The sequence below is a fragment of the Podarcis tiliguerta genome (assembly GCF_965153285.1).
Source record: "Podarcis tiliguerta genome assembly, chromosome: Z".
Lineage (NCBI taxonomy): Eukaryota > Metazoa > Chordata > Lepidosauria > Squamata > Lacertidae > Podarcis > Podarcis tiliguerta.
Window position 1 is genome coordinate 2,969,572 of NC_139553.1, and position 25,469 is coordinate 2,995,040.

The following is a 25,469-nucleotide window of genomic DNA, read 5'->3' on the forward strand; positions in this document are numbered from 1 at the left end:
TAGGTAAACGGTGTTTCTGTGTGCTGCTCTGGTTTGCCAGAAGCGGCTAAGTCATGCTGGCCACATGACCCGGAAGCTGTATGCCGGCTCCCTCTGCCATAAAGTGAGACGAGCGCCGCAACCCCAGAGTCGGCCGTGACTTGACCTAATGGTCAGGGGTCCCTTTACCTTTTTATCTTCCCTCCTAGGAGGGCTAGGCAGCCCTTCACTTCCTCACAACAGCCCTGTGAGCCAGGTTAGGCTGAAAGACAGCAGTGGGCACAACAGCACCCAGAGAACTTCCGAGATGGCCTTGGATTTGAACTTGGATCCCACTCCTTCTTCTTAGGCTGACGCTCTAACCTAGGAATACATACAACCTCCATCAACTTTGTTGGACTGGTCATGTTGTTCAGATGCCCAATTATCATCTTCCAAAGCAACTACTCTATTCCCAACTTAAAATCGGAAAGCGAAATGCAGGTGGACAACAAAAGAGGTTTAAAGACGCTCTCAAGGCAAATCTTTAAAAAATGCAGTACAGTGGACACTCGGGTTGCAAACGTGATCCATGCGGGAGGAATGTTTGCAACCCGCAGCGTTTGCAACCCGCAGCGTTTGCAACCTGCAGTACCGCGCGTGTGCACGCACAGGTTGTGATTCAGTGCTTCTGCACATGGGCAAAGCACAATTTAGTGCTGTGCATGCGCGATCGCCGAAACCCGGAAGTAACCTGTTCCAGTACTTCCAGGTTTTGGCACGTCCATAACCCGAAAAAACGCAACCTGAACCTGTAACCCGAGGTATGCCTGTATAAGCATGGGAAATGGGGCAACACTGTCCTGTGATCACTCTAGTTGGGGAATATCCTTTACCAATGTGTATTGCACTTTGAAGAAGCATGAACTCAGGACAAAAGGAAGAAACGAGATGATGATGATGATGATGATGATACCCTGCCCATCTGGCTGGGTTTCCCAAGCCATGCTAAGAGGAAGGCATGTTTGGCAGACTCTCACTGTGATCAGCTCCCACACGGAAACCTATGTCCCCACTGTGGAAGGAGGTGTGGATCCAGAATTGGCCTCCACAGTCACTTACAGACTCACTGTTAAAACCGTGTTGATGGAAGACAATCTTACTTGGCTATGAAGGATCGCAGAAGAAGAAGAAGAAGAAGAAGAAGAAGAAGAAGACAACCTCCACCAATCCTAACCATTGTGTGCCACCCTGAGCTCCTTGAAGAAAGGGTAGGATGGAAATGAATGGAATCTATCGGATTTCCTTACCCATATATGCCCACTTGACTGCTTTGATTGCCAGAATGGGCACTGTTATACCTGCTGCACCCATTCCGTACTGTAAGTACTCAGTCTTTTAGTGTGGCAGCACCTGTACACTTTGGAACTCCCTGCCTATTGATGGTGCTTTCACCTTACTCTTTGTGGCACCTGCTAAAAACATACTCGTTTAAAACAATAAACAATAGTCTAAAACAGATTAAAACATCTGGGCAGCCTTGTTTAAACAAGAATGCTTTTAGCAGAATGTTTTAGAAAATGTAACTTTCTGAAAGTTTTAAAGTGCTGTTGTTAGTTTTTCCTTATTGCTGATTTATCTTTTTTGTAAGTTGCTTCGATGTTTGTGTGCTGTTGTTGCTGTTTTAACAGTCAAATTTTATGAAACAGACACATTAGCACATAAATCGGCGGTAGCCTGCGCCTGCACAGAGAGGTTCCACCGACCTGCCATCCCCACGCGCGGGGCGCTGATACTTCCCAGGAAGCCCGGTCCAAGCTGACTTGGCAGCTTTGCTAAGAGGAGGAGGAGGAGGAGGAGGAGGAGGAGGAGGAGGAGACTCTCCCCTACCTGCCCAGTCAGGTCCCGCCCCGCCTTCCTTCTTTGGCTGCGCCAGCCTCTTAAGCCGCCCGGTCAGGAAGGAGGAGGAGCTGAGCTTCGGAGCAGCGGCGGAGAACAGGCGAGGCGCATCAGCTCCGGTTTTCGGTTTGCAGCTCCGGTTTTCGGTTCGCCAAAGCCGCGAGATGGGCAGCGGCGGGACCAAGAAGGTGGCGGTGGTCCTAGGCGGCCTGGGCTTGGCGGCGTTTGCGGGCCTCCTGCTCCTCTGCCTGCCAACCAAGGACCTGCGGGAGCCTCCCGCTTTCAAGGTAGGTAGCGCGCGTGCAGCGCCCGGCATAATCCAGACGCCCGGCGTAGCCTCCGCTGCAGCTGGCGTGGAGGTGGTGGGAAGATACCTGAATCGGGGCACAGCTCTGTCTCCTCCAGGAAAAAGAGCATGTGCAGAGGCACTCAGCTTTGCAAACTGAGCGGGCTTGGGGCAGCGTTCTGCAGCAGAGCATCTGCCTTATGCGCGGCAGGTCGCAGGCGCAGTTATTGGCATCTTCCAACAGGGCTGGCAGCCTCCCTCGTCTGAGAACTTGGAGAGCTTCCGCCAGCCAGATCTGGCACTGGCAGCGCTAAGCGCGGCGGACCAGTGGCCTGACCCCAGTATAAGGCGGCTTCCTATGGGTCCATTCCGATCCCGCTCTTCAAGGGCTGTAGCTCAGAATCAGAGCGATTGCTTTGCGCGCAGGAAGTTCCTCGTCCGGTCCTTGGCGTTCCCAGCGGGAGTCACACGGGGCTTCTGCCAGTCAGTGTCAGAGGACCAGTTCCTCAAACAGGGAGATGGGATGGGATGCCGTTTCTAACTTCCACTTTTCTGCGGGTGGTGGCAGCGCTTCTCCTCGCCTCGAGTTTCCGAGCCCATTTAATGACCCCCAGTTCAAGTCCGAACTCTTGAGTTGAAAGCAAACCAACTTAAATGTTTTATCCAACTGAGAGTTCAGAAGATGAAATAAAAGGGCCCCATCTATGATGCTCAGTTTCCATAGGAACCTCTTCATCTTTCTGTTCAAAAGTTGTGGAGAAGTATCTCCAGTTTGTTTTTCGTTTGGGGTATGTGTGTGCGCGCGTGCGTGTTGAGAGTCGTTGGGGACAACGCTCAAATTTTCTGTTATCCTTATTGCTATTGATTAATTTATTAGCCAACCCCTCATGCTAGGGTTGGCGGGTTACAGCATTAAAACCAATATTTAAAACAACTTAAACTCTTAAAGCAACTTGCAACCATAAAAATATGTTGGGTCCTAAAAACACGCGCCTCGAGTGTTAAAAGCGTTGGTCTTTCATAGGCGTGGGGACATCTCCTTGCTTTCTATTGTCGCAGCGTTTAAGGGTTTGTCGATTTAGATGCGTTTTCCAGGTGGTTTGATTGAAGGCGGGCAGGGTTAATGGGGTTGAGGAGGGAAATGGGTCGCTAGGGAGACGGGATCACTGACTTAGCATCTGCCGGGCGCAATTGGAAGTTCATCCCCACTCCCGAAAATTGACATTGATCTTGTTCTTGAACGGGTGGTGGTGGAAGGGCAGGCTTCTCCTGGGCAGTTTAAAGTTTAGCTTTCTGGTGAACAAGTCCAGCTTTTTGCACTGTAATTCAATGGTAGCAATTTTTAGGAGTTTCGTTGGAACCCAGGGCTGAGCCCCAGGGCTGAATCCAATCTCTCTTCATGGAGCGCAACGAAGGATGGTCCCTTAAGGCCCTGTCTGTTCTTGGCTCTGGCGCCACCTATTGTTGGTCTCTCTGCTTTGTGGCTTTCTGAAAGTTTTAAACTGCTGCTGTTAGTTTTTCTTATTGATGATTTTATAATATTGTATTTTTTGTAAGCTGTTTTGAGATTTGGTCAGTCAAGTGGCAGGCAATTTTTCTGGGTGGCCAGCCACCATAGATGAGAAGTGGTGGCCAAAAATGTAACAGTAGCTCTGAGCACATCCAAAGTGCCACCCTGCTTAGTCATGCTCTGCTTATTAATTTTTTTATCACCTGTGTTTTAATATGCTTCTGAGATTTTGTACTTAGCAGAGATGACAAAGTTAACGTGTTTAATTAGAGAAAAATATTTACCGGCATTTATTCAGGACTGGAAACTTCTTATGGACTTTTTGTATGAAAGAGAAAATGCTTGTAATATCTGAATTTGAAGATTTAAAAAATGGTTTATAGAAGATACAATGGTTGGAAATTAATGAGTAAAAACTATATTTACCTGCAGGACAGAGAACCGGAAGTCTTTTTCAGAGAGTATTTCTTTCCCTTTTCACTTTCTTCTTTCATTTATTTCCCTTTCCCCTTTTTTCTCCTTCTTTATTCCTTTTTAGAGTAAACATTTATTTCAGTGTATTATAAAAAGATATTCTGTACTGGGTATGAACTTTTATATATCTTTGGGCAAGTATCAATAAATATAATTAAATGGGGGAGGAAAAATGTTTTGAGATTGTTTGCTTACATCTTTCATTTTCTTCATTTTCAGCTTTTTGGCTAAAACCTGTATTGGGCTGACCAATAAAAGTTGTTGTTGTTGAATAACCACACCCAACACCCATCTAAAATCAGAGGCTAATATTTCTGAATGTGACAGAATAATTTGAGTACATGATTGAATGCCTATAATCTCTCTGTTGTATTAATTAAATACTTTGTGTTATGTATGTGGGGGGGGGCGAGGGCCCTGGGTGGCTTTCCTGGGTGGTAAAACTGGGGCATGTCCAGGGAGCAAATCATCTTCAGTGACAGGAACTCTGAATTGGTACCTTATTTATCAGCACCTATAACACACACAAAAACCCCCATGGTACAAATCTTTCAGATTGCACATCACACTTTTTCAAAGCAGAAGGGGTTAAAATGAAGTGAAAGGCCATGCATCGTCTCCAGCAAAGTGCCACTGAATGTGCCCATTAATCTAGCATTGGATATTACCCATATTTACATCTCCTGGTTGATATTAACAAGCTGAGATATTAAGAAGAACAACTTCAGAGTGAGTGTTCTTTTAAGAAACAGTGGAAGGAATAAAAAGGGGTTGCTGGGTGGACTTAAGGACCCCCTGACCCCTTTTGAAATCAATTCTCAACAATTTGAAGGAGGTGTGGGGGAGAATCTGCTAAGAAATATTGATGGACTGGATGACAATGCACTTTCTTGCTATCCCTGCAAGGCCTTCAGGGCCTTTGGCATCTGGTCAGGGAGACACAGGTCAACTCATTTAGTTGCAAAGCCTGCTAGGAAAATTTAATGTCCTGTTTTTGGGGAACCCAGTACTGTTGGCCTCCAGTTAGCATCAGCCAGAACTGCCAATGGTCAGGGATGATGGAGTTGTAGTCTGAATGGCCTCAGGTGTTCCTCACACCTGGCCTAGTGGGCAGCTTCGCCCTGTGGTAGAAAAATCCCAGTATATCACACAGCAGCTCTTTCAAGACCTTTCAGTGGACCGGGGTTTGCACCTGACCCGCCCATCTCAGAAACCAACACCCTCCCAATATTGGCAGGGAGTAACGGCCACAATCTTTCTTCCTTTCTACCTCCCTGGAGAGAAAGGCAATCAGTCAGCTCAAGCGCTCCAAAACACTTTAAGAATGCAAGGGTCATCTGTTTAGATCAGGGAGGGCAAGGACTTTGCTGCCATAGAACATCTGCCTGGCATGCAGAAGAGTCCAGGTCTAAGGCCTGAGACCACCCTGGGAAGGTGCTGACAGTCGGAGGAGGCTGGATGGACAAAAGGCCTAACCTGATACAAGGGAGCGTCTGATGTTTAGAACAAGCAATCTGTTTGCTGGAAATAATCCCAGTTTCCGTGCCTCCCTTTTTATGGTGGTTTATTGGATTCGTGTGAGGTATCTTCTTGGGCAGTTTGTAGTTTCTGCTTTGGAGAGATGCCTGGTTGTTGTTTTTTTAAAAAAGGCAATAGGAACCATCTTCAAATATTTGGAATGCTGTTCTCTCTTGTCTCTTGTTCCAGAGGATAAGAACCCAGATTAGTGGGTGCACATTGCAAGAAAAAAGGCTTTGAACGAAGTGGTAGGCAGTGGAACAGAATGTGGTTTCTCTTCACTGGAGGTTTTAAAGCAGAGGTTAGATGGCCTCCTTTCAGGGTTATTGTATGACGAGATTTCCTGCATTAAAGGGGTGTGGGTTGTACTAGATCCATGAGCTTAGCCCCTCATCCATAGCTCCACCCCTCTCTTTTCACAATATAGTGGTACCTCAGGTTACAGACGCTTCAGGTTACAGACTCCGCTAACCCAGAAATAGTACCTCGGGTTAAGAACTCTGCCTTAGGATGTGAACAGAAATTGCGCGGCGGCAGCAGCTGGAGAGCCCATTAGCTAAAGTGGTACCTCAGGTTAGGAACGGACCTACAGAACGAATTACGTTTTTAACCTGAGGTACCACTCTATACAGTGGTACCTCGTGTTAAGTACTTAATTCGTTCCGGAGGTCCGTTCTTAAGCTGAAACTGTTCTTAACCTGAAGCACCACTTTAGCTAATGGGGCCTCCCGCTGCTGCTGCGCCGCCGGAGCACGATTTCTGTTCTTATCCTGAAGCAAAGTTCTTAACCCGAGGTACTATTTCTGGGTTAGCGGAGTCTGTAACCTGAAGCATATGTAACCCGAGGTACCACTGTACACTCATCAAGGTTCTGCTTGCTCCTTTCATATCTATCAACAACAACAACACAATAGCAAATATAACAACATGAGCAACAACAGTAGCATTTCAGTACTATAAATACTACAAGATTGCATTAATCTTTCCTCACAGAGTTGGTCTTGCTCCTTGGGAACCTCTTCCTTGAAACCTTTTCCATCTAGGCATCTGGGCTGGCCCTTTTTTGGGTGCTGAGCACCATGCCAGACAGGCAAGATGCCTTCCACATGATCGCAAATTTCCAGTTACGTTTAGGGCTTATCTGTGTTCCCATCAGCAGGGCAGGTGCAATATCTGCTGTCAGGGAAGATGAGGTGAGGTTAGAGCGGGGAAGCCCTCTTGTGTCATCCACGCTGTGGAAACTGTTGCCAAACACGCCTCGTTCCACGTGCATTCCTGCCGTAAATAAACCCAGGGCAGTGTAGGAGTTCTCCGCCTACCCTCCTGGTTTTTGTTTAAATTGTTTGGGGCACTGCTCCGTATGCCCTCCCCAGAGGAAAGGAGGCAAGAGAGAAAGGTATCCCAGCTATTTGGCAACAAGGATCTATTGTGAAATGGCAATGTGAGCTTAGGAAATGAAGTGGCACATTTAGGCAAGGTCAGGTTAAACATTAAGAATATATATACTTGCTGGTGCAGTTTGCAAATGGAGCGAGGCTGTGTGGAGAGATTGCGAAAGAGACTTCCTTGTAGTCATCGTTTTCTTCTTTGACCACATTTTTGCACCACGGAAATCTCATACTGTATCTTCCTTGTAGGGCACATACCAGACATGCATAAATGTAAGCAGATCTGCTAGCATTTCCTTTTGTTTATCTCACAGCCCTGCATAGTGATGGGGGCCATTTAAGTGGCTTTCGATGTAGAAAGAAAGAGATATGGTTAGATGACACTGCTGGGCTGGAGCTCCCAGTGTTCCTGATCATTGGCCACATTAGCTGGTGCTGATGGGATCTAGGTCTGGTCTTGGACTGGGTGGGTGACCACCTGGAAGCCACACCCACCTTGGCTTCTATGATAGCAGTGTCCAGTATGGTTTCAAGCTGGATGGGAAACTGTGTTGAGATCCCCACCTTGCAGGAAATTGGACTAAATGACCCTCTACAGTTTTATGATTCTATGGAAGAAATATTCTATGGATCTTTGCATTTATAGCCAACCTTTCTTCCATAGAATCAAAGTATTGTAGAGTTGGAAGGGACCCTGTAAAATGAAGGGGACCTTCCAGATGTAACCTTCCAGATGTTGCTGGATTGCAGCTTCGCCGTTCCCTACCCACTGCTATGTTGAGGCCAAGGCAAAATGGATTCCACGGAGGGTTGAAAGGTAAATAGAACGTCCACATGCAGGGGCAGTCTACCTCTAGGACAGATAGGGCATACAAGCAGTAGATCACCATCAACTGCCACCCCCTGCTTGCCCCTTTTGGGACCTACAGTGCTGACTAAGTGAGATCATTGCTTTCCGCTCCTGATTGTGGTTTACCCACTTCTTGCCTCTGGCAGCCTGACATCTCCTGCTGATTTCTGAGGGGGCACTGCCATGACATAGGCTCACTTTTTTATTATTTCTATTTAAAGGTAGTCAAGATTTCCCACCTGTGAACATGGGATCTGTGGGTCCATAGAAGGGGATGAATGAGAGAGAGGAAGAATTGTGGGTTCATATCTTGCTTCAAGCATTCTCGCTCATCGTCCCCTTTAATCTGCACATAGCTGTCAACTTTTCCCTTTTCTTGCGAGGAATCCTATTCGGAATAAGGGAATTCCCCTTTAAAAATGGGAAACGTTGACAGCTATGAATCTGCACCATTGGAAGAGTTACACTGACCTATGTTACGCAGTCACTGGAAAGCTGTTTGAGAAAAGTGAAATAATATAGAGATTGTTCAGGGGAGTTTCTGCTTTTGGTTACATGCATAGGCTGGGTTGCTGTGGGAGCATTGCATTTGGAGAGTCTCCTGGTGGGGCGGGGGGCGGGGGGAGGAGAGGAGAGGCACGGTCTCCGCATGGGCATCCTGCCTTCCATGCTTGGTATGTAAATCTCTTTAAATCCCTTGGCACCACAGCCAAGTCTGAGAGTGCAGCTTTGCCAGGGCAGGAGAGAGCCTTTTAAGAAGCCTGGGAACAATCTTGCACAATTTTGCTGAGGCCTGCATCCAAAAACCTGCCCTGCATGCACAGAAGCATTTTGGCACCTTGACTTTGCTGGAGGGGAGATCAGGAAAGCCTTGGGGCTAATTCGTGGACTGCAATTGCTAGAGACACTTCCAAGTCGTTTGCAAAGTCTAAATCCACAGTAAAAGGATGAGTGGTTTGCATTAACCATGATCCCCTAATCCATTCTCTTTCAGCATGGTTACCTCTCGGCAGTTCTCAACCTGAGGGTCCCCAGATGTTGTTGGACTACAGCTCCCATCATCCCTGAGCTCTGGCCTTGCTAGCTAGGGGTGATGGGAGTTGTAGTTCAACAACATCTGGGGACACACAGGTTGAGAAAGGCTGCTCCAGATATGATCAGACTCCAGCTCCCATCATGCCTGATCATTGGCCACACTGGCTGGGGCTGATGGGAGTTGGAGTCCAACAAGGTTTTAGGTCCTTGCATCTGCTTACAGAACCTTGAATAGCTTTGCTGCAGGGTACTTAAGGCACCACCTGAATATCTGTATCTCATCTCAGTCACTGAGATCATTTGCAGCAGCACTGCTGGTCATTCTCCGGGTTGGTGAAGTTCATATGAAAGCATCAAGAAACTGAGCCAGTCCTGTGGAACACTCTACCACCAGAGAACCAGCAAATTCCTTCCATTTCAACTTTTAAATGCCCGCTGAAAATTTCTATTCCTTCAGGCTTGGAATACCTATTTCCACAATAGTTAGCTGATTTCTGATTTTAACCTTTTGGTATGGTTTTTTACTGCATGCCTTTGTGCACAATTGTTGTAAACTGCTCTGATATGTTTAGGAAGAAGCAACTAAGGGTAAGAGCTGTTCAACAGTGGAACGGTCTCCCTTGGGAGATGGTGGACTCTCCTTCCTTGGAGGTATTTAAGCAGAGGTTGGATGGCCTTCTGTCCTGGATGCTTGAGCTGAGATTCCTGCATTTCAGGGGGTTGGACTAGATGATCTTTGAGTTCCCTTCCAACTCTACAATTCTATGATTTTATGAATCATCATATGTAAATATTTTTATAAACATCTGGAGGGCCACAGGTTGCCCTATGGAGTGCTACTTGATCAGGATCTGAGCCATTCCAGTCAGCCATGCCCCTCTTTTCCATCCCCACTCTGTCAGTCAGTATCCTTTGACCACTGACCACGCTCGGTCTTTATTCAGCAGTTTTTAGGGTTTTCTCTTTCCACCACTCCGACTGCACTGGGTTGTTTTTTTTACTGGGTATTTTTGTACTTCTCCAAACTTTGGGGCAGCCCTAAGCCTCTTGACCTCCTTCTTGTGGGAGGGTGAGGGTGATGTTATTTTGGCTACCTAAACCTTTACTCTCATAGCCTGAATCTATCAGTCAAAGGAATGATTTGGAACCTTGTTCTGTGACCTCCCAGGACTGATCTCCTCCCATTCCCTTCTGCTCATTCCTTCCTTCAAGTTTGATGACGCCTCCTCTGGCGTTTCTTCTTCCTTCCTCCAGATTAGCATTCAAGTCACTCAGGAGTTATATAAATGCTGTGCTCTTTCCCTGCTTTCGTTCCTGCTTTCCAGCTGGAACTCTCCCTGACTCTCCTGTAACTTTGCCAAAGTGTGACTTCATCTGCAGCCTCCCGAATGAGACAATGAGCAATCCTGAAGCTCTGTTTCTCAATCTCTCTCTCATGGAAGCATTGGTGGCTAGAGCTTTGGGAAGTGACAAAATATGCTGTCACAAACTGACATGATATCTTAGGAACACAAGGAAGAGCTGGGTCAGGGAAGGGCTATAGCACAGTACTAGGGCACCTGCTTTGCCTAAAGAAGGTCTCAGGTTCCCCTAATGGCATCTCCAGGTAGGGTGAAACCCTGTGTGAAACGCTGTAGAGCTGCTGGCAGTCAGTGTAGTGATACTGAGCAAGATGCATCCAGTGGTCTGATGGTATTAGGCAGTTAAATGACCACACCCCAGAACAGTTGGCCATAGAGCAAAGCCAGGGATGACCCTGGACTGAGCCTTAAGTGGTCTCCAGGGCCTGGTGCAATATGTTAACTGTTGCTGGACCGATTAGCAACAGTGATCACAGAGCCATAACTTCACATATGTAAGTGGACAACTTCCAGTAACATTCATATTTGACTTCAAAAGTGGAAAGCAGAAATAGAATGGCTTCTGCAAACTATCTATATGTAGGGATGAGCAGTGAGGCAGCCAAGTTTGCTGGTGCTGCTAAATTGTTTAAAACAAAAAGAGTATGAGAAGAGCTCTGATAGGACCTCTCTAAACTGAGTGAGCGGGTGGTAAAATAGCAGGTGCAATTCACTTTACACAAGCGTAAAGTGAGACACACCAGGGCAAATGAAATAGTAATATCGATTTCATGTTTATGCTCCTGGGTTCTGAGGAATAAATGTGGCCCTCTAGATGCTGCCTCGCAACAAGTCTCAACGTATTTCTGCTTTGCAGGGGGCTGGAGTATATGACCCTTGAAGTCCCTTCCAAATCTACAGTTTATGATCTACGAGCTGCAAGCAGCATCTTGGAGGGCTTGCAAGAGACTCCAGGTCTTGCCCTTTTTTATTTCAAATCAGGACACAGAGAAGCTGCAGTCAATTCTTCTTCTTCTTCTTGTTCTTCTTTCTGGGAATCCCAGAGATGTTCTTTGCAAAGGTCATTCAGCCGCTGCCAGAATGAGCCCCTGTGCGCTTAGAAAAATTCTTCTCTGTTCGGCAGATTGAGTGCCAGGACTTCTCCAAGAGACTATTGGGCTTGTCTTGAGCTTTTTGCAATGCAGCAGGGGCTGTTTTAAGGAGGATCTCTTGAATTCATTCTCTCTCACTGGTATTTTTCTCTTTCTCTCTCTCTCTCTCTCTCTCTCTCTCTGCCTCTGCGACTATTTCCTTTCTCAGAGCTTCAGATAATGTTTTCTGCTCAGTATTCTAGTTGGACCATGACATAGGTGCAAACTCCTAGGGGACGAGGGGTCTTCGCTCCCCCCCCATAAAATATTTGAAGGAGCCCATTCCCACCCCCCACTGATGGGCATTGCCAGTCAAATGGTGTGCATGTTCCACATCTTGTGATTGATTATATGGGGTGGGGCTTACCCCACCCTGTATAGTGTAGTATCAAAATAGGGCTTCTTTTTTTGGCACAATATGGATAGACGTCTTTTCAAAATTTGAGGAAGAGGTTTGGCTATATTTTACAGAAACTATATCAATCAGTATTCCATTATTGATTCCATCAAAACTTATTTATACTGTTGAATTTATCTTAATGCTACCAGCGTTTTCAGCTATACACAATTATTTTCCATATATTAAATAAACTTCTTTAAACACGTCTTCTTCTTGTTGTCTTATTCTGTATGTTAAGTCTGCAAGTTGTGCATAATCTGTCAACTTAACTTGCCATTCTTCTTTGGTTGAAGCAATTGGTTTTGCCCAGCATTTGATGCATAAGAAAGATTACTCTAAGGCTGAAGATGTCATTAATATATGCAGGTTGACAGGCCAGTGCAGTTTCTGAAAGTTGAGGTTGTGTACTGGGGGGGGGGGTGGAATGGTCAAGAGCAGGCTTTGCCTATGCTGACTGGGGCTGATGAGAGCTGTAGTCTAACACCGCAGGAGGGCACCAGGTTAGTGAAGGCTGGTCAGGAGGGTAGCTCAGGTGACCCCTGTAATGTTGGGGTGTCTTTCACCCCAGTTCCTCCCATTCTTAGTGCCAGCCAATTAGCCTTGATGGCCCATTGTCTATCCTGCCATGACAATGAATTGCAATGGCTTGGTCACTGGGTGTGGGTAAATGGTTAAAAGCTTGAACTTGGAGTTCATGCAAGCACCTTGCAAAATTTGCTATATAAGGGCATTCTCTGAAGCGGAAACACAAACCCACTCTGCCACCTCCAGCTTTCATTTTTAGATGCATTGTGAAGATGAAAGGAAACATTTTTCTTGGTGGTGTAAAGAAATTTAGAATTTGGCTTTGGGACTCTCTCTCTCTAACTACTAATTGTTTTCTCTTCTTGGGGGGTCTTCTGAGATCCTTCTGCTGCTGTTTTACAACCCAAGCCCCCCAAAGGCCCCCAAATGATTAGAGTACAGCAATTCAAGGAAAACCAAAACCTCCTGGGGCCACTGTTACGCACAGCTCAATACCAAACCATGTGGGAAGTTGTCTCCCCTGTGGCTCTGCGAAAGTTGCTGCCCTGAGTTGGCATCCATTCAGTTGCTCTCCTCCAGGAAGTGGAAGCTTCCAGGAAGTGGGGAGACAAGTCTAACACGCTCCACATTCTAAGGATAGATCACAACTAATAAATGCTTTTTGTGGGGTGATGGGGAAGCAGCATTTGCTTAGATTTGGACATGCTAGCCACAAAAGAAAGGTAGCCATGCTAATCATGGACCCCTCTGCATTTCCAACTTTACTATAAGAAGACATTATTTAAAAGATACCCTTCGAAAATCTAAGGGCATATTGGCATTCCCACCACCACACATACATACATGTCCCCTCCCCATCTTGTATTCCCTCCAGCAATTAAGTCATGGGAGATCACAAATGCCTTTACGCCCTGCTCGTAAAGGCATCGTGATTGGCTGCTGGAGGCAGTGGCGTAGCGTGGGGGGTGCAGGGGGGGCCGGCCGCACCGGGCGCAACATCTGGGGGGGGGGCGCTCGCACTCGCAGCTCTCTGCCCCTACCTGGCTCACTCACTCTCTCTCACTGCAGTGCTGGCTGTGCGAATCCGATCCGAGCCGCCGGGTCGCCGCCCACTGTGGAGGGGAGGGTGCCAGGCGTGCGGTGCGGAGAGAGAGCGAGGGACTATCTGGGGGAGGGACAGTGCAGCGGGGGGGGGCGCAAATTACTTGCCTTGCCCCGGGTTAGGGGGTGCAAATTACTTGTCTTGCCCCGGGTGCTGACAACCCACGCTACGCCACTGGCTGGAGGTATTGATTTAGATGGCTCTAAGATCCAGCAAGGCTCCTCTTAGGATATGTTGTTCTTTGCACACACACACACACACACACACACACACACACCCCTCTCCTGAATGCGTCAGCTTTCCAAGAACTTTGTGATCTTTACAAGTCATGCATCTGGCAGTCCGAAGCATGTATTGTTTTGGAATTTGCAAGAGTCCAAGTCCCAACTCTAGATTTTTCCACCTAAAGGAGGGTGATAAAAAAACAGACTTCTCTCCAGGCTCTTTTGCAGGGGCCTGTCAAGGAAGCGTGGGTTGGGGGCTGTTCCTGGCTGAGGTTTGACCTACAGATGTGCAGGCTGGGAAATGGGTTGCTCTATGTTGCTGAGCTCACAATATGCTGTTTACGGAAAAATTGGGCTTGTGACTCTTGTAGCTAAATAAGCTCCAGGGGAGCCTTGCTTAAAAAACGGGAGGAGAGGCTGGACTGTGGAAAAAGGCAGGAGGCATAGATGACTATCAGATGTACAAGGGAACATGGGCTGGCTGTCGGTCTGAATGTCCCCTTTTGGCTTGGAGTGGTCAGAGGTTATGGGAAAGAGATTTCAAGGGGCGGGTGCTGGTCCTGCAATAGGCGGAACCAATGTGCAAACTGTGGAGGCAAAGCAAGCGAGCTGCTCTGAGTTTTTAATTCCCTCCACCCCTGACTCTAGCCAAACTGCTTTGGAAATCACAGAACTGTAGAGTTGGAAGATATCGGTCATCTAGTCCAAACCCCTGCAATGCAGGTACCAAAAGAAATGAAGAAGTCCAACCTCCTGCATGAAACCATCACCATTTGCATGCACACATATTACACAAATGCCCCAGAGTGTTTGTGAACATTCCTCTCAGGTGTATGGTGTGTGTCATAGAATGTTGGCCAACTGGAGTCTGCTTCTGTGAGTTTGGATATAGCTGTCATGAATCTTAAATCTGAATTGGATCTTAAGTTCAATTCCACATCAGCCTGCTATTTGTAAGTTCTCATGAAAATTTGTTGGTATTTTAATGCCAGTTTCTGCTAATATATTCATCTTTATACACAGCTTTGCCCAACATTTTTTTTTTTTTGCAAAGCACATCTTCTCTAAAGTTTGGCACCTTGGATGTCACTGCTATGAATACAGGCACACTGTTCCACACACTTTACCCAGTCTTGTGCAATTTTGTGCACATTGCTGGACTGGAGGAGAATGGCATTGCAAAATTCAGAGGAACATAAATTTTGGAGGACGGCTGTGTTTTTGTCTGCATATTTTTCGAGAAAGCAGAAATTAGGCAGGCTCACCTTTAAAGGTGATCTGGATGGAATTTCTCCCCATGTCAAGACAGAGCCAGGCACTACTAGGGTAAGTGAGGTGCCAGGACTTGTTTGGAAGGAAACTGAAGCAACGTTACCAGTTACAAGGCATTTTTTGCTTGCTCTGGATACTGTCATGTTGTCTGGGCAGCCTCTTTAGGACAATCAAGTTATTGCTTGAAAGCAAACCGGCGAGTCTCGCCCTAGAAAATTAACTGCCCTTGAGGTGTGTATTAAGTAATCAGAAGGCATTAAGAAAAAAAAAACCCATTTGCAAGAATCTCCACCAGATTTTTGACACAGAACTGGATCGTCCAGGTTCTCTGCAAAGTGGAGGGTGAAAGGCTGGTGCTGTGTGTGCATTGTTGCAAATTTGAGAACGTTATCCTAAGAAGAGCCCTGCAGCAGCTGGATCTGACCAGAGGGGCCCATCTAGTCCAGTATCCTCTTCTCACAGTGGCCAACCAGAGGCTCATTATGGGAAGTGTGCAAGCAGGGCCTGAATTCAACAGCAGCTCACTCCCCACTTGCAATTCCAAGCAAATGGCGCTGCCTACAATAACAATGATGGGTTTAGTTTGGATGTAATCTGAGGGGTCCCTTACAGTCCTGTGATTCTTGGCTGCGTTTTGTTCACCAGGAGAGGGTTTCCAGAACGATGAAGACCTCCAGGGATTATCTTGCTGGTTCTGAGACAGTGTTCAGCTGCCCTGCCTTTTGACATGGAAGCATGTTCCATCAACAGATGGGCTCTTCTGAAAGGAGGTCATTTGAGAACCAGAGAATCATAGAATTGTATTATTGTTGATGACTTCTGGGAGGAGGGAATGGCAGTTTAGCTGTCTCTCTGTTAGCTCAGTCTTCTGGTGTAGGGAAAGCAGACAGAGGTTTTTTGCTCATCGTACTAGAAAAAAGCATTTTACCACCCCTGGCGGGAACGCATTGCAATATGAGGGTTTTGGTCTGATGCGCATAAGGAACTGCTACTGGTGCTACAGGTGATAATACAGAATTATTTTTGCTGTCTATGTTTATGGGGCATAGCAAGGATATCAGGTCTAAGGACTTGATTCCGCATTTGCTAATTGCAGCTGGATGAGCCGCCGCTTGACACAGGTAAGATTTTGATAACCTAAACTTACCATCCTGGTACAGAAGGATTTGGACTTTAGCAACAGCAGAGAAAATGATGCAGTGAATCAGCTTTATGCAAGGAAAAGGAAAACCACAATAATTTTGCCTGTTTTGTAAGTCAAAGACTTACAAAACACACAACAATGGCAGTTATGAACATTTGGCAACTTTAATATACTTAATGTGAACTCTGGGACTGTTTAATCTTTTATTCTTTGAAGTCATGGTGTGCCTTGTCCTTTTCTTGCATTTCCCCCCTTTTTAATTTCTATTTTATTGTTGTTGTTTTGCATAAATAAACTGGCAGATCCAATGAAGGTGAATCTTGGAAGATTAGGGACAGACAAAAGAGAGTAGTTCACTCAGGGCAAAGTTAAACTTAAACTCTGAACTTCCCTCCCAGAAGGAGGAGGGTGGCTTTAAAAGGGGCGTTTACACAAATTCATGGAGGATCAGACGCTCAGAGGCAACCAGCCACAATGGCTGTGTTCTACCTCCATTGCCAGAGGCTGCATGTCTCCAAATGCTGGGACTTGCAGGTAGGGAGGCTGCTGTTGTGCCCAGGTTCTACTTGTGGGCTTCCCATTTGGCTGGCCACTGTGACAAGAGGATGGTGGCTCGGATGAGCCTTTGGCCTGATCCATGAGGGTTCATCTTCTGACGTACTCATGTTTCATGAGTCAGAATACCATTCCACCCAGCCAACCATTGTCCCTACTCTGCTTGGCAGTGAGTCTCCAGGGCAGTGAGCAGAGAGAGCAATTTCCAGAGCTGATGCAGACATGGAACGTGGGACCTCTCCTGCTTGCAAAGCATGTCATCTGCCCCTGAGTGCTAGCCCCAAACGAGGGCTGGCAATCATGAGCTGGCACCACTGGGCACTTTCCAATGCACACACCTCCAAAGGAGGGCTGCTGCCTCTCGTTTGTTGCTGCCTGTTTCTCACTCTGAAGTAGCACAGGAGGGTCCAGAAGGTGAGCAAGCTGCCTCTGTTTCCCTTGCCATCTCTGACTGAGCTTTCCTGTGGACTGGACAGCATCAGTGGCGGGAGGTTCACCTAGGAAGAGCCCACCCATCTCAAAATCTGGAGATGGCCCTGTCCCATATCCCGCTAATGGAGCTGGTTCTAGGTGCCTCGGCAGTGTGGGTTTAGCCTGAGAGGTCAAGAGAGGGAGTTTTCTTTTTTCTTTTTTTAATACTATTTATTAGAAGTTTTATAGTTACAAAAAGAAAGTATGAGAGAGAGAAAAAGCAATAAAAAATTTAACAAACAATACATCAAAAATAGAAAGAAAAAACAATACATCAAAACAACAAGAAGAAACAAAAACATTTAAAAACACATCCAATTTCCATATCTTTATCTTTCATTTACTTGTTTCCTCGACTTCCTCACACCTCCCTTTTTTGTATTCTAGTTCAAATTAGCTAATTCAGCAAATCCTTTCCCTCTTTCTCAATTTTTTGTTCTATAACTTATCTTAACACAATCTAACTTTAAATTTTCCACTTTAGCCCATTAACAATCAGTTTTTGCTTAATTCTTTACAACATTTCTGCTAAAACCATATAACTTCATTCCAGTACAAGAGAGGGAGTTTTCAAGATGGCTTTGCAAGGCTTCGGTCTCCTTATCACTAGTTGACAGAGAAGAGCCTTATTTGCATCCTTGGGTTCCATCGGGCAGCCTCATTGCCTTGTGGAGCTGGACAATAGCCAGCCGCCACCATCCTTCAGTGGCAAAGCACAAGCTGCTGTTTCATTCCATTGTGCGCTGTTACTTGTTGGAACGCGACGGCTTATCTCCCTCCCATTTAATAATCCTTTTTGTTTCTTTCATTTAGAGCACTTATGTCCCAAGTGCTTGTGCTTGCTGGCCAGAAAGGCTCTTTTCTTTTCTTTCTTTCTTTTTGTGATATGATACTTTATTTATAATTCAACATTAACAAAGGGGGGGGGGGGAACCACAGTAGTTGCTACATCAATTCCTTTACAATTAACCAATTTTAACAATACATAAATAGTAATTTTTTTAAAAAAAATTACATAACATCACTTTTAACTTACTGAGGTTTTCATATTACACTTTTATCTCTTTCTTAACATATCAAAAAGAGAAAGACCAAGAAGGGAAACAGAAAGAAAGAAAAAAGAGGAAAAAGAAGAAGGGGGAGGGAGGGAGGGGAGGGGAGGGAGAAGAAAAATAAAACAGAGCTCTCAGAGTAGCTGACACACACTCAGTTAAAACTAGACAGTCCCTGTCCACAGGCTAGCAGTCTAAAGAACAGAATATAACATGGCACACAAAGGACAAGGGGGTGGGAATGAAACTCAGGCGCCAACTCCTAAACAGTTGTTTCTGTAATGGCCAAATGCTGGCGCTGTTCAAGGGAAGGAGGTGCTTAGTGCAGCTGGTCTTTCGGCAAAGCATCCCATGTCTCCTGCTGAGGCAGCCTGATGGAATGGCTGCCCCCAGGGGACGGCTGAGGGAAAGGAGGAAGGGATATGTGTCCAAGGATTCCGTTCATGCTGATAGTATGAGCTGTTGTTGTTGTTGTTTTCTTAGTGGGCCAGGGCAGTTTTCTGTGGTTCCATGAACAAAAGCCTGCGGCCCTCCTGATGGCTGTGTTGGCAGGGGCTGATGGGAGATGTGGTCCAAAATGGCGGTGGGTGGGTGGGGACTCCAAGTTGGCAAAGGCTGGAAGAAACCTGCCCATTGGACACGGGAGCAAGCCCAAATACAGAAGAACAGCCAATTGGTGAAGTATTGGGTTTCTATATTGCTGTAAGATTCCCAAGAAATGTTTATTGATGGGTAGCTAAATAAAATAATAGAATCTTAGAGCTGGAAAGGACCCTAAGGGTCATCTAGTCCCTCCCCCCACAATGCAGGAATCACAGCTAAAGAATCCCTGGCAGGTGGCTATCCAAACTTTCTTTGAACATCTCAACTGAAGGAGAGTCTACCACCTTTCAAGGGAGCCTGTTCCATTGCCAAATGGACCTTACTGCCAGAAAGCTCTTCCTGATGGTTAGTAAACATCTCCTTTTTTGTTGTTTAAATCCATTGGTTTGGGTCCTACCCTCCGGAGCAGCAGAAAGCAAGCTTGCTCCATCCTCCCTGTAGATATTTGAAGATGGCTATCCTGTCATCTATCAGTCTCCTCTTTTCCAAGCTAAACATACACAGCACCTTCAACCACTCCTCATAAGGCTTAGTTTCCAGGCCCTTGATCATCTTGGTTGCCCTTGTCTGCATGACTTCCAGTTTGCCAATATCCTTCTTAAATTGTGGTACCCAGATCTGGACGCAGGACTCCAGGTGTGGTCCAACCAAGGCAGAACAGAGCAAGACTAGTGCTTCCCTTGATTTGGACGCTTCTATTGATGCAGCCTAGAATTGCATTGGCCTTTTAAAATTTTTGGTTACTTTGAGTTGCCAACAGCATCCCGCTGCCTGTGCCTTACAAAGTTCAGCTGATACAACTGCAGCAAAATTGACCCAGTGGTCAATTTTCCTACATTCCCATATGCCCCACAGGACAGATAATCTGAATTTCTGAGAAGGGGGAAACAGAAGGGTTAACTGGGAAGAAAATGCTCAGATGCTTCCGGTTGCTCCCTAGCGTGCCCTTACAGGCAGGGGCCTCTCTTTTTTTAAGCACTCTGTTCCTTTGATGGCAGCTTTCTAAATAAATAATAGTTTATCTTTCTGTGTAAGTCTTTAAGTTGCAATTGTGGCAAAATCTTGAGGGCCATTCTTCTAAGTGGGGAGGGCAATTTGAAGCAAGTGCATTTCATTATGTATTCTTCTAATCAGGGAGAATGATTTGACGCAAATGCACTTGATGATAGAATTGTAGGGTTGGAAGGGACCCAAAGGGTCATCTAGTCCCACTGCCTTCTTTCTACCCGGCCTTTTGGCAGACATTGCTGGACTTTGCCATCTGGGAATGGATCTGAGATTGCCTGGCAAATGGAATCTTTCCTACCCCCCTACAAGCTTCTTATCATCATCATCATCATCATAATCATCATTTATTATTTATACCCCGCCCATCTGGCTGGGCCTCCCCAGCCACTCTGGGCAGCCCTCAACAAAATATCAAAACACAGTAATGCATCAAACATTAAAAGCTTCACTAAACAGGGCTGCCTTCAGATGTCTTCTAAAAGTCTGGTACAGTGGTGCCCCGCAAGACCAATGCCTCGCAAGACGGAAAACCCGCTAGACGAAAGGGTTTTCCGTTTTTCAATGCGCTTCGCAGGACGAATTTCTCTATGGGCTTGCTGCGCAAGACGAAAATGTCTTGCGATTCTTGAGGGGTTTTTTCGCTCCCCACCCCCTTTTTCTAAGGCGCTAAGCTGCTAATAGCCTTTTAGCAGCTAATCCGCTAATCCCTTAAGCCTTTAATAGCCGCTAATAGCCGCTAATAGCCACTAAACCGCTAATAGCGCTAATCCGCTAATCCGCTAATAGGGTTGCTTCGCAAGACGAAAAAACCGCTAGACGAAGAGACTCGCGGAACGGATTAATTTCGTCTTGCGAGGCACCACTGTAGTTGTTTATCTCTTTGACATCTGGTGGGAGGTGTTCCACAGGGCGGGCGCCACCACCGAGAAGGCCCTCTGCCTGGTTCCCTGTAACTTGGCTTCTCGCAGCGAGGGAACCACCAGAAAGCCCTTGGTGCTGGACCTCAGTGTCCGGGTAGAACGATGGGGGTGGAGACGCTCCTTCAGCTATACTGGACCAAGGCTTATCAGAAGTTCCTGCTAACTCAGGGGGCTATCAGGGAGTTCTGAGTTCAGCACCACATTCTGGTTGCATGGCTTTGGTGTGTCAAAGGCCCCTGCACCGCACAAGGAAATTCTCTGGGCAAACGCTCTCCAGCTCCCAAACAGTTTAACACCAAGTCGTCGTAATAATCAATTATTCCATTGCTGTTCTTGTGCTCATCGCTTCTCTCTTAGCTTCAGGATTCCTCACCTGTAATATAGGTGTATGGATCAATTCAGGGGCATTGTTGCCCTGCCCTCTTTTGCAGTGGGCACTGGATCTCTTGCCCCTCCATCCCTTTAGTGGTGCAACTCCTGCTTTGCGTAAAAAGCTCACAAGTTCAGCCTCCAGTGGCATCTCTAGGCAGTGCTAGGAGAATCTCCCTGCCTGATGGGTCCCTGCCAGTCAGTGTAGGCAGTATTGAGCTGTATAGACTGTATAGTCTAATTATTGACAGTGCAGTATAATTTTTGTATGCCCTCATGAAAACTCAACAGTGTCTCAGTGCACCTTTCTCCTTAATATATGCATTTCTGTCTGTAGTTTCCCTAATACAATGCATTTTGTTTTGTACGTTACACTGTGAATTATTTAATGCGCACTGATATATGCATATTTGTGCATGGTTTTCAGTTTGGCCTTTTTGATTGGCCAAAAGGCTGCACTGCAAGATTCAGGGAAACTAAGGTTCTGGTACCCAGAACTGTTTCAGTTCCCTTCTTGCTTCGGGAAATGTGAATTAGGTAGGTTTGCATTTACATGAGGACCGAAATCCTCTTGCATCTCTCATTGGTGATGGGTGTTCCCCTTCTCCACCCCCTGCAGAAGCCTTGTCTGTTTCAGTTCCCTGTTCTTTGCGGGCATTTGGTGGGGTTTGCCTTGGCAAGCAGGAGGGAGAAGAAAGGACCTATTTATAGAATGGCTGTTCAGTCCATAGATGGTCAAAAGGACAGGAACCGCTGAGAACCCTGCCGTTCTCCTGCCATGGTCTGTTTTGAGAAGGAGCTGTGGGTCTCTCTGCTCAGGTGACAGCTGAATCTTTCCGGACGCTCTCTGGCAAAGAGCAAAGTCCAGGATATCAGCTCTGAAGTGAGTAGCCTTGTAATCCCTGTATGGAAATCCTGCACTTGAAGCACAGTTAAGTCTGGGCAAAGCTCAGTTTGCATTTTAAAAGACAGGGGTGTGGCGGCTCCATTCCCCATCCCAAACCAACAGGAGTCCTGTCGCTTAAACCAAGGTATATGAGAGCTGCCTGCTGGTATTCAGAAGAGAGATGGTGGCACTTTGCATGTGCTCAGAGGCTACTCTCCTTGCTCAGAGAAACACAATGGGATCCAGCCCCCAGGGGATCCGCATTCAGTCCTGGTTCCTTTCTGTGTGTGCATTTGGAAAGCCTTTACCTATGTCCTCTCTAAATTAAATTAAATTAAATTAAATTAAATTAATTCAAATTCAATTAATTAATTCAAATTCAATTAATTCAAATTCAATTAAATAAATTATATTTATTTTATATATTCATTATTATTTTTTAATCCTACCATCACTCTTGGGGCTGCATGCATAGTTTTCATAGAACCATAATGTTGGAAGGGACCCCAAGGGTCATCTAGTCCAACCCCCCCTGCAATGCAGGAACCACAGCTAAACTATTCATGACAGACGGCCACCCAGCCTCTGTTTAAAAGCCTCCAATGAAGGAGAGCCCAGAAAGTCATCAGGTACCCACTTCACTTCCTCACATCAACCCTGCAAGGTAGGGGGCAAGAGAGAAAGGAGTGACTGTCCTAAATGTCACCCAGTGAGTTTCATGATTGAGGGAGGGACTGTAACAGTAAGGGCGGGGGCTTTTAGGGGATAACCACCATCCAGGAATTATACTTACCCCCTCCCCCACAACATTCTTAATTTTTATTTTCTCTCACCATTTGCTCCTAAACCGGAAGTGAAAGAAGCTCTGCAAGGCAGGAGTAGGACTGAACCCAGAGATTGCTCTTCCACTGTGGTTAAAAATGCACCGTATTTTTCGCTCTATAAGACACACTTTCCCCCTCCTAAAAGTAAGGGGAAATGTGTGTGCGTCTCCTGGAGCGAATGCAGGCTGCGCAGCTATCGCTGAAGCCAGGAGAGCGAGAGGGATCGGTGCGCAGTGATCCCTCTTGCTCTCCTGGCTTCAGCGATAGCCACGCAAAGCCTCCTGAGTGAAGAGGGATCCCTCCTTCCTCTTTGCTCAAGAGGTTTTGCATTGCTTTCTTGTTTTCCTTCTCTAAAAACTAGGTGTGCCTTATGGTCGGGTGCGTCTTATAGAGCGAAAAATACGCTAATATTTATGAGAACAGAAGGAGAGCCTGCTGGGCCAGGCCTGGGGCCCCTCCAGCATCCTGTTCTCACAGTGGCCAACCAGGTGCCCCAATGGAAAAACCTGCAAGTAGGACCTGAACGCCAAAGCCCCCTCCCCTTCTGTGTCCCCCAGCAATTGGCATTATTCAGAAGCATTCCTGCCTCTGACGGTGGAGGCAGAATAGAGGCATGGTGTCTTGTAGCCTTTGATAGTCCTCTTCTTCTCCATGAATTTGACTGCTCCTTTTTTTTAAAGCCACCCAGGTTGGTAGCCCCCACTGCCTCCTGCAGGGGGGAGTTCCACAGTTGGACTTTGCACTGCGTGAAGAAGGGCTTTCTCTTATCTGTCCTGAAGCTTCCAGCATTCAGCTCCATCGGATGTCATGAGTTCTAGCATTACGAAAGAGCCAGGGAAATGCATAGCTTTCCCCATGCTATGCATCGTTTCATAAATTCCAATCATTTTCTCCTCTTGTAATATGTTAAATATAATACTTAGCCATTGAGCCCCTTTAAATGGCACACCCGTGCCTGCTACCTCTTGGCATAGCTGTCAACGTTTCCCTTTTTAAAAGGGAAATTCCCTTATTCCGAATAGGATTCCTTGCAAGAAAAGGGAAAAGTTGACAGCTATGCCTCTTGGTTGGGACGGACAGGTGGGTTTTTCCTCTTGCTGGATCTTCACAACAGCCCTGTGAGGTGGTTTAATCTGTGAGGCAGAGAAGCCTCTTGTCAAGAGTCACCTTTTGAGTTTCAGGGCTTGGCCATCTGTAATCCAGAGTTCCGTCTGAAGCTAACATTCCCCCCTTCTCTGTTTGTGCCCAGTATGGAATTGTTTTGGATGCCGGATCTTCCCACACTGCCATGTTCGTCTACAAGTGGCCTGCAGACAAGGAGAATGACACTGGAATCGTTAGTCAGCACAGCATGTGCGATGTAGAAGGTAAGTGTGGCTTGTGTGCAGTTAGGCATCCCAGCCTTCAGGGGGCGCACTACCCTTACTGCAGCTCCCATCATGCTGTTAACAGAATGGGAATGTATTGTAGAATTGGGGAGTTGGGGCATCTGGCTGGCAGCTTACCTTTAAAAATCATTTTGAAATTAGAGGGTTCTGTCTGCAATTGGAGGCAACAACACTCAGTTCTTCAACAGATGTCGCGGTTTGTTGGCAAGTTAAAGTACCACAGGTCCTAGGTTTCGCAAGCTACAAGCAGATTACCTTAAATCTTAGCTGGTCAGCCGGTTAGGCTTACGAAAGATCTGCAGTCGACTCTGCTTGTTGCCACAGCCTGGAACTTGTTAGAGGACCCTCCTTTAACTCAGACCCACCTGTATCTTTTCTGCACCAAGGAAACCTATTTTCTCAAAGGAGAATTAAGTCTCACTTTAATTACGCAATTAACATTGAAGCGATGGTCTACTCTTGTCCTTGAAAAACTCTCTGGCGCAGTGACAGAAAATGACCTGCCCCAGGAGAAAACAAACTCCTGCATTTCTACCTGAGGGAAGATGGGAGAGAGCATTGACTCATGGAGGGGCAATGGGAACTCTGGTCAGAAATCACCATTCTTCTTAATTGGGCTCAAGTTGCCTCTGAGTTAGTGATGTGGCAGAATTATCTGCAGCCCTGATTGGAAGACACTTGCAAAGATGCAGCAGACAACGGCCTCTCCTGTTGTGCCCCACAGAGGACCTTAAGGTCCATGAATAACCATAGTTTAGAGGTTCCAGGCCCTAAGGAAGTCAGACTATCCTCCACCAGGGCCAGGGCCTTCTCAGTGATGGCTCCGACCTGGTGGAATGCTCTGTCCCATGAGACCAGGGTCCTTCAGGATTTCACTTCCTTCCGCAGGGCCTGTAAGACAGAGCTCTTCCACCTGGCTTTTAATTTGAACTTAGCCTGATCTTTTATTCCCCTTCCTTCCCTCCCTTTTTTATGAAGATTACCCACTCTGGGATCCCACAGCTAATTCTCCCCTGGTCTCCTCACTGGCCCAAATGGGACTAATTTGGCCAGCTAGCCCTGGTGATCATCTAATGTTTATTGGATGGATTTCCCCCCCTAAATTGATTTTTGAATTCTGAATTTATTATTATTCATGTTTTGTACTGTATTTTATGCTATTTTTTGTTGCATCAATTAAGTGTTTTGAATTTGTTGTTGGCCACCTTGAGCCCGGTCTTCTGAACCAGGAAGGGCGGGGTATAAATAAAAATTTAGTATTATTATTAAGAGCACAACTCTAGGATTCCATCTTGCGCAATGTGGCACTTGTTCCTT

At 46.3% G+C, this 25,469-nt stretch overlaps 1 protein-coding gene across 2 annotated transcripts in view; it reads left to right on the forward strand.

Annotated features, from left to right (window-relative positions):
* Positions 1-1,888: 1,888 nt before the first annotated feature.
* The window catches only part of ENTPD2 (ectonucleoside triphosphate diphosphohydrolase 2), a 39,294-nt gene continuing 15,713 nt past the window's right edge, over positions 1,889-25,469 (forward strand). Inside the window, exons 1-2 of one of the 2 annotated variants that reach the window (XM_083423110.1) lie at positions 1,889-2,144; positions 24,014-24,131. In XM_083423110.1, coding sequence (XP_083279236.1) covers positions 2,022-2,144; positions 24,014-24,131 — 241 coding nt within the window. In that variant the 5' untranslated portion in view covers positions 1,889-2,021. The remainder of the gene's footprint in view (positions 2,145-24,013; positions 24,132-25,469) is intronic. The other variant, XM_083423111.1, reaches the window with a different exon arrangement.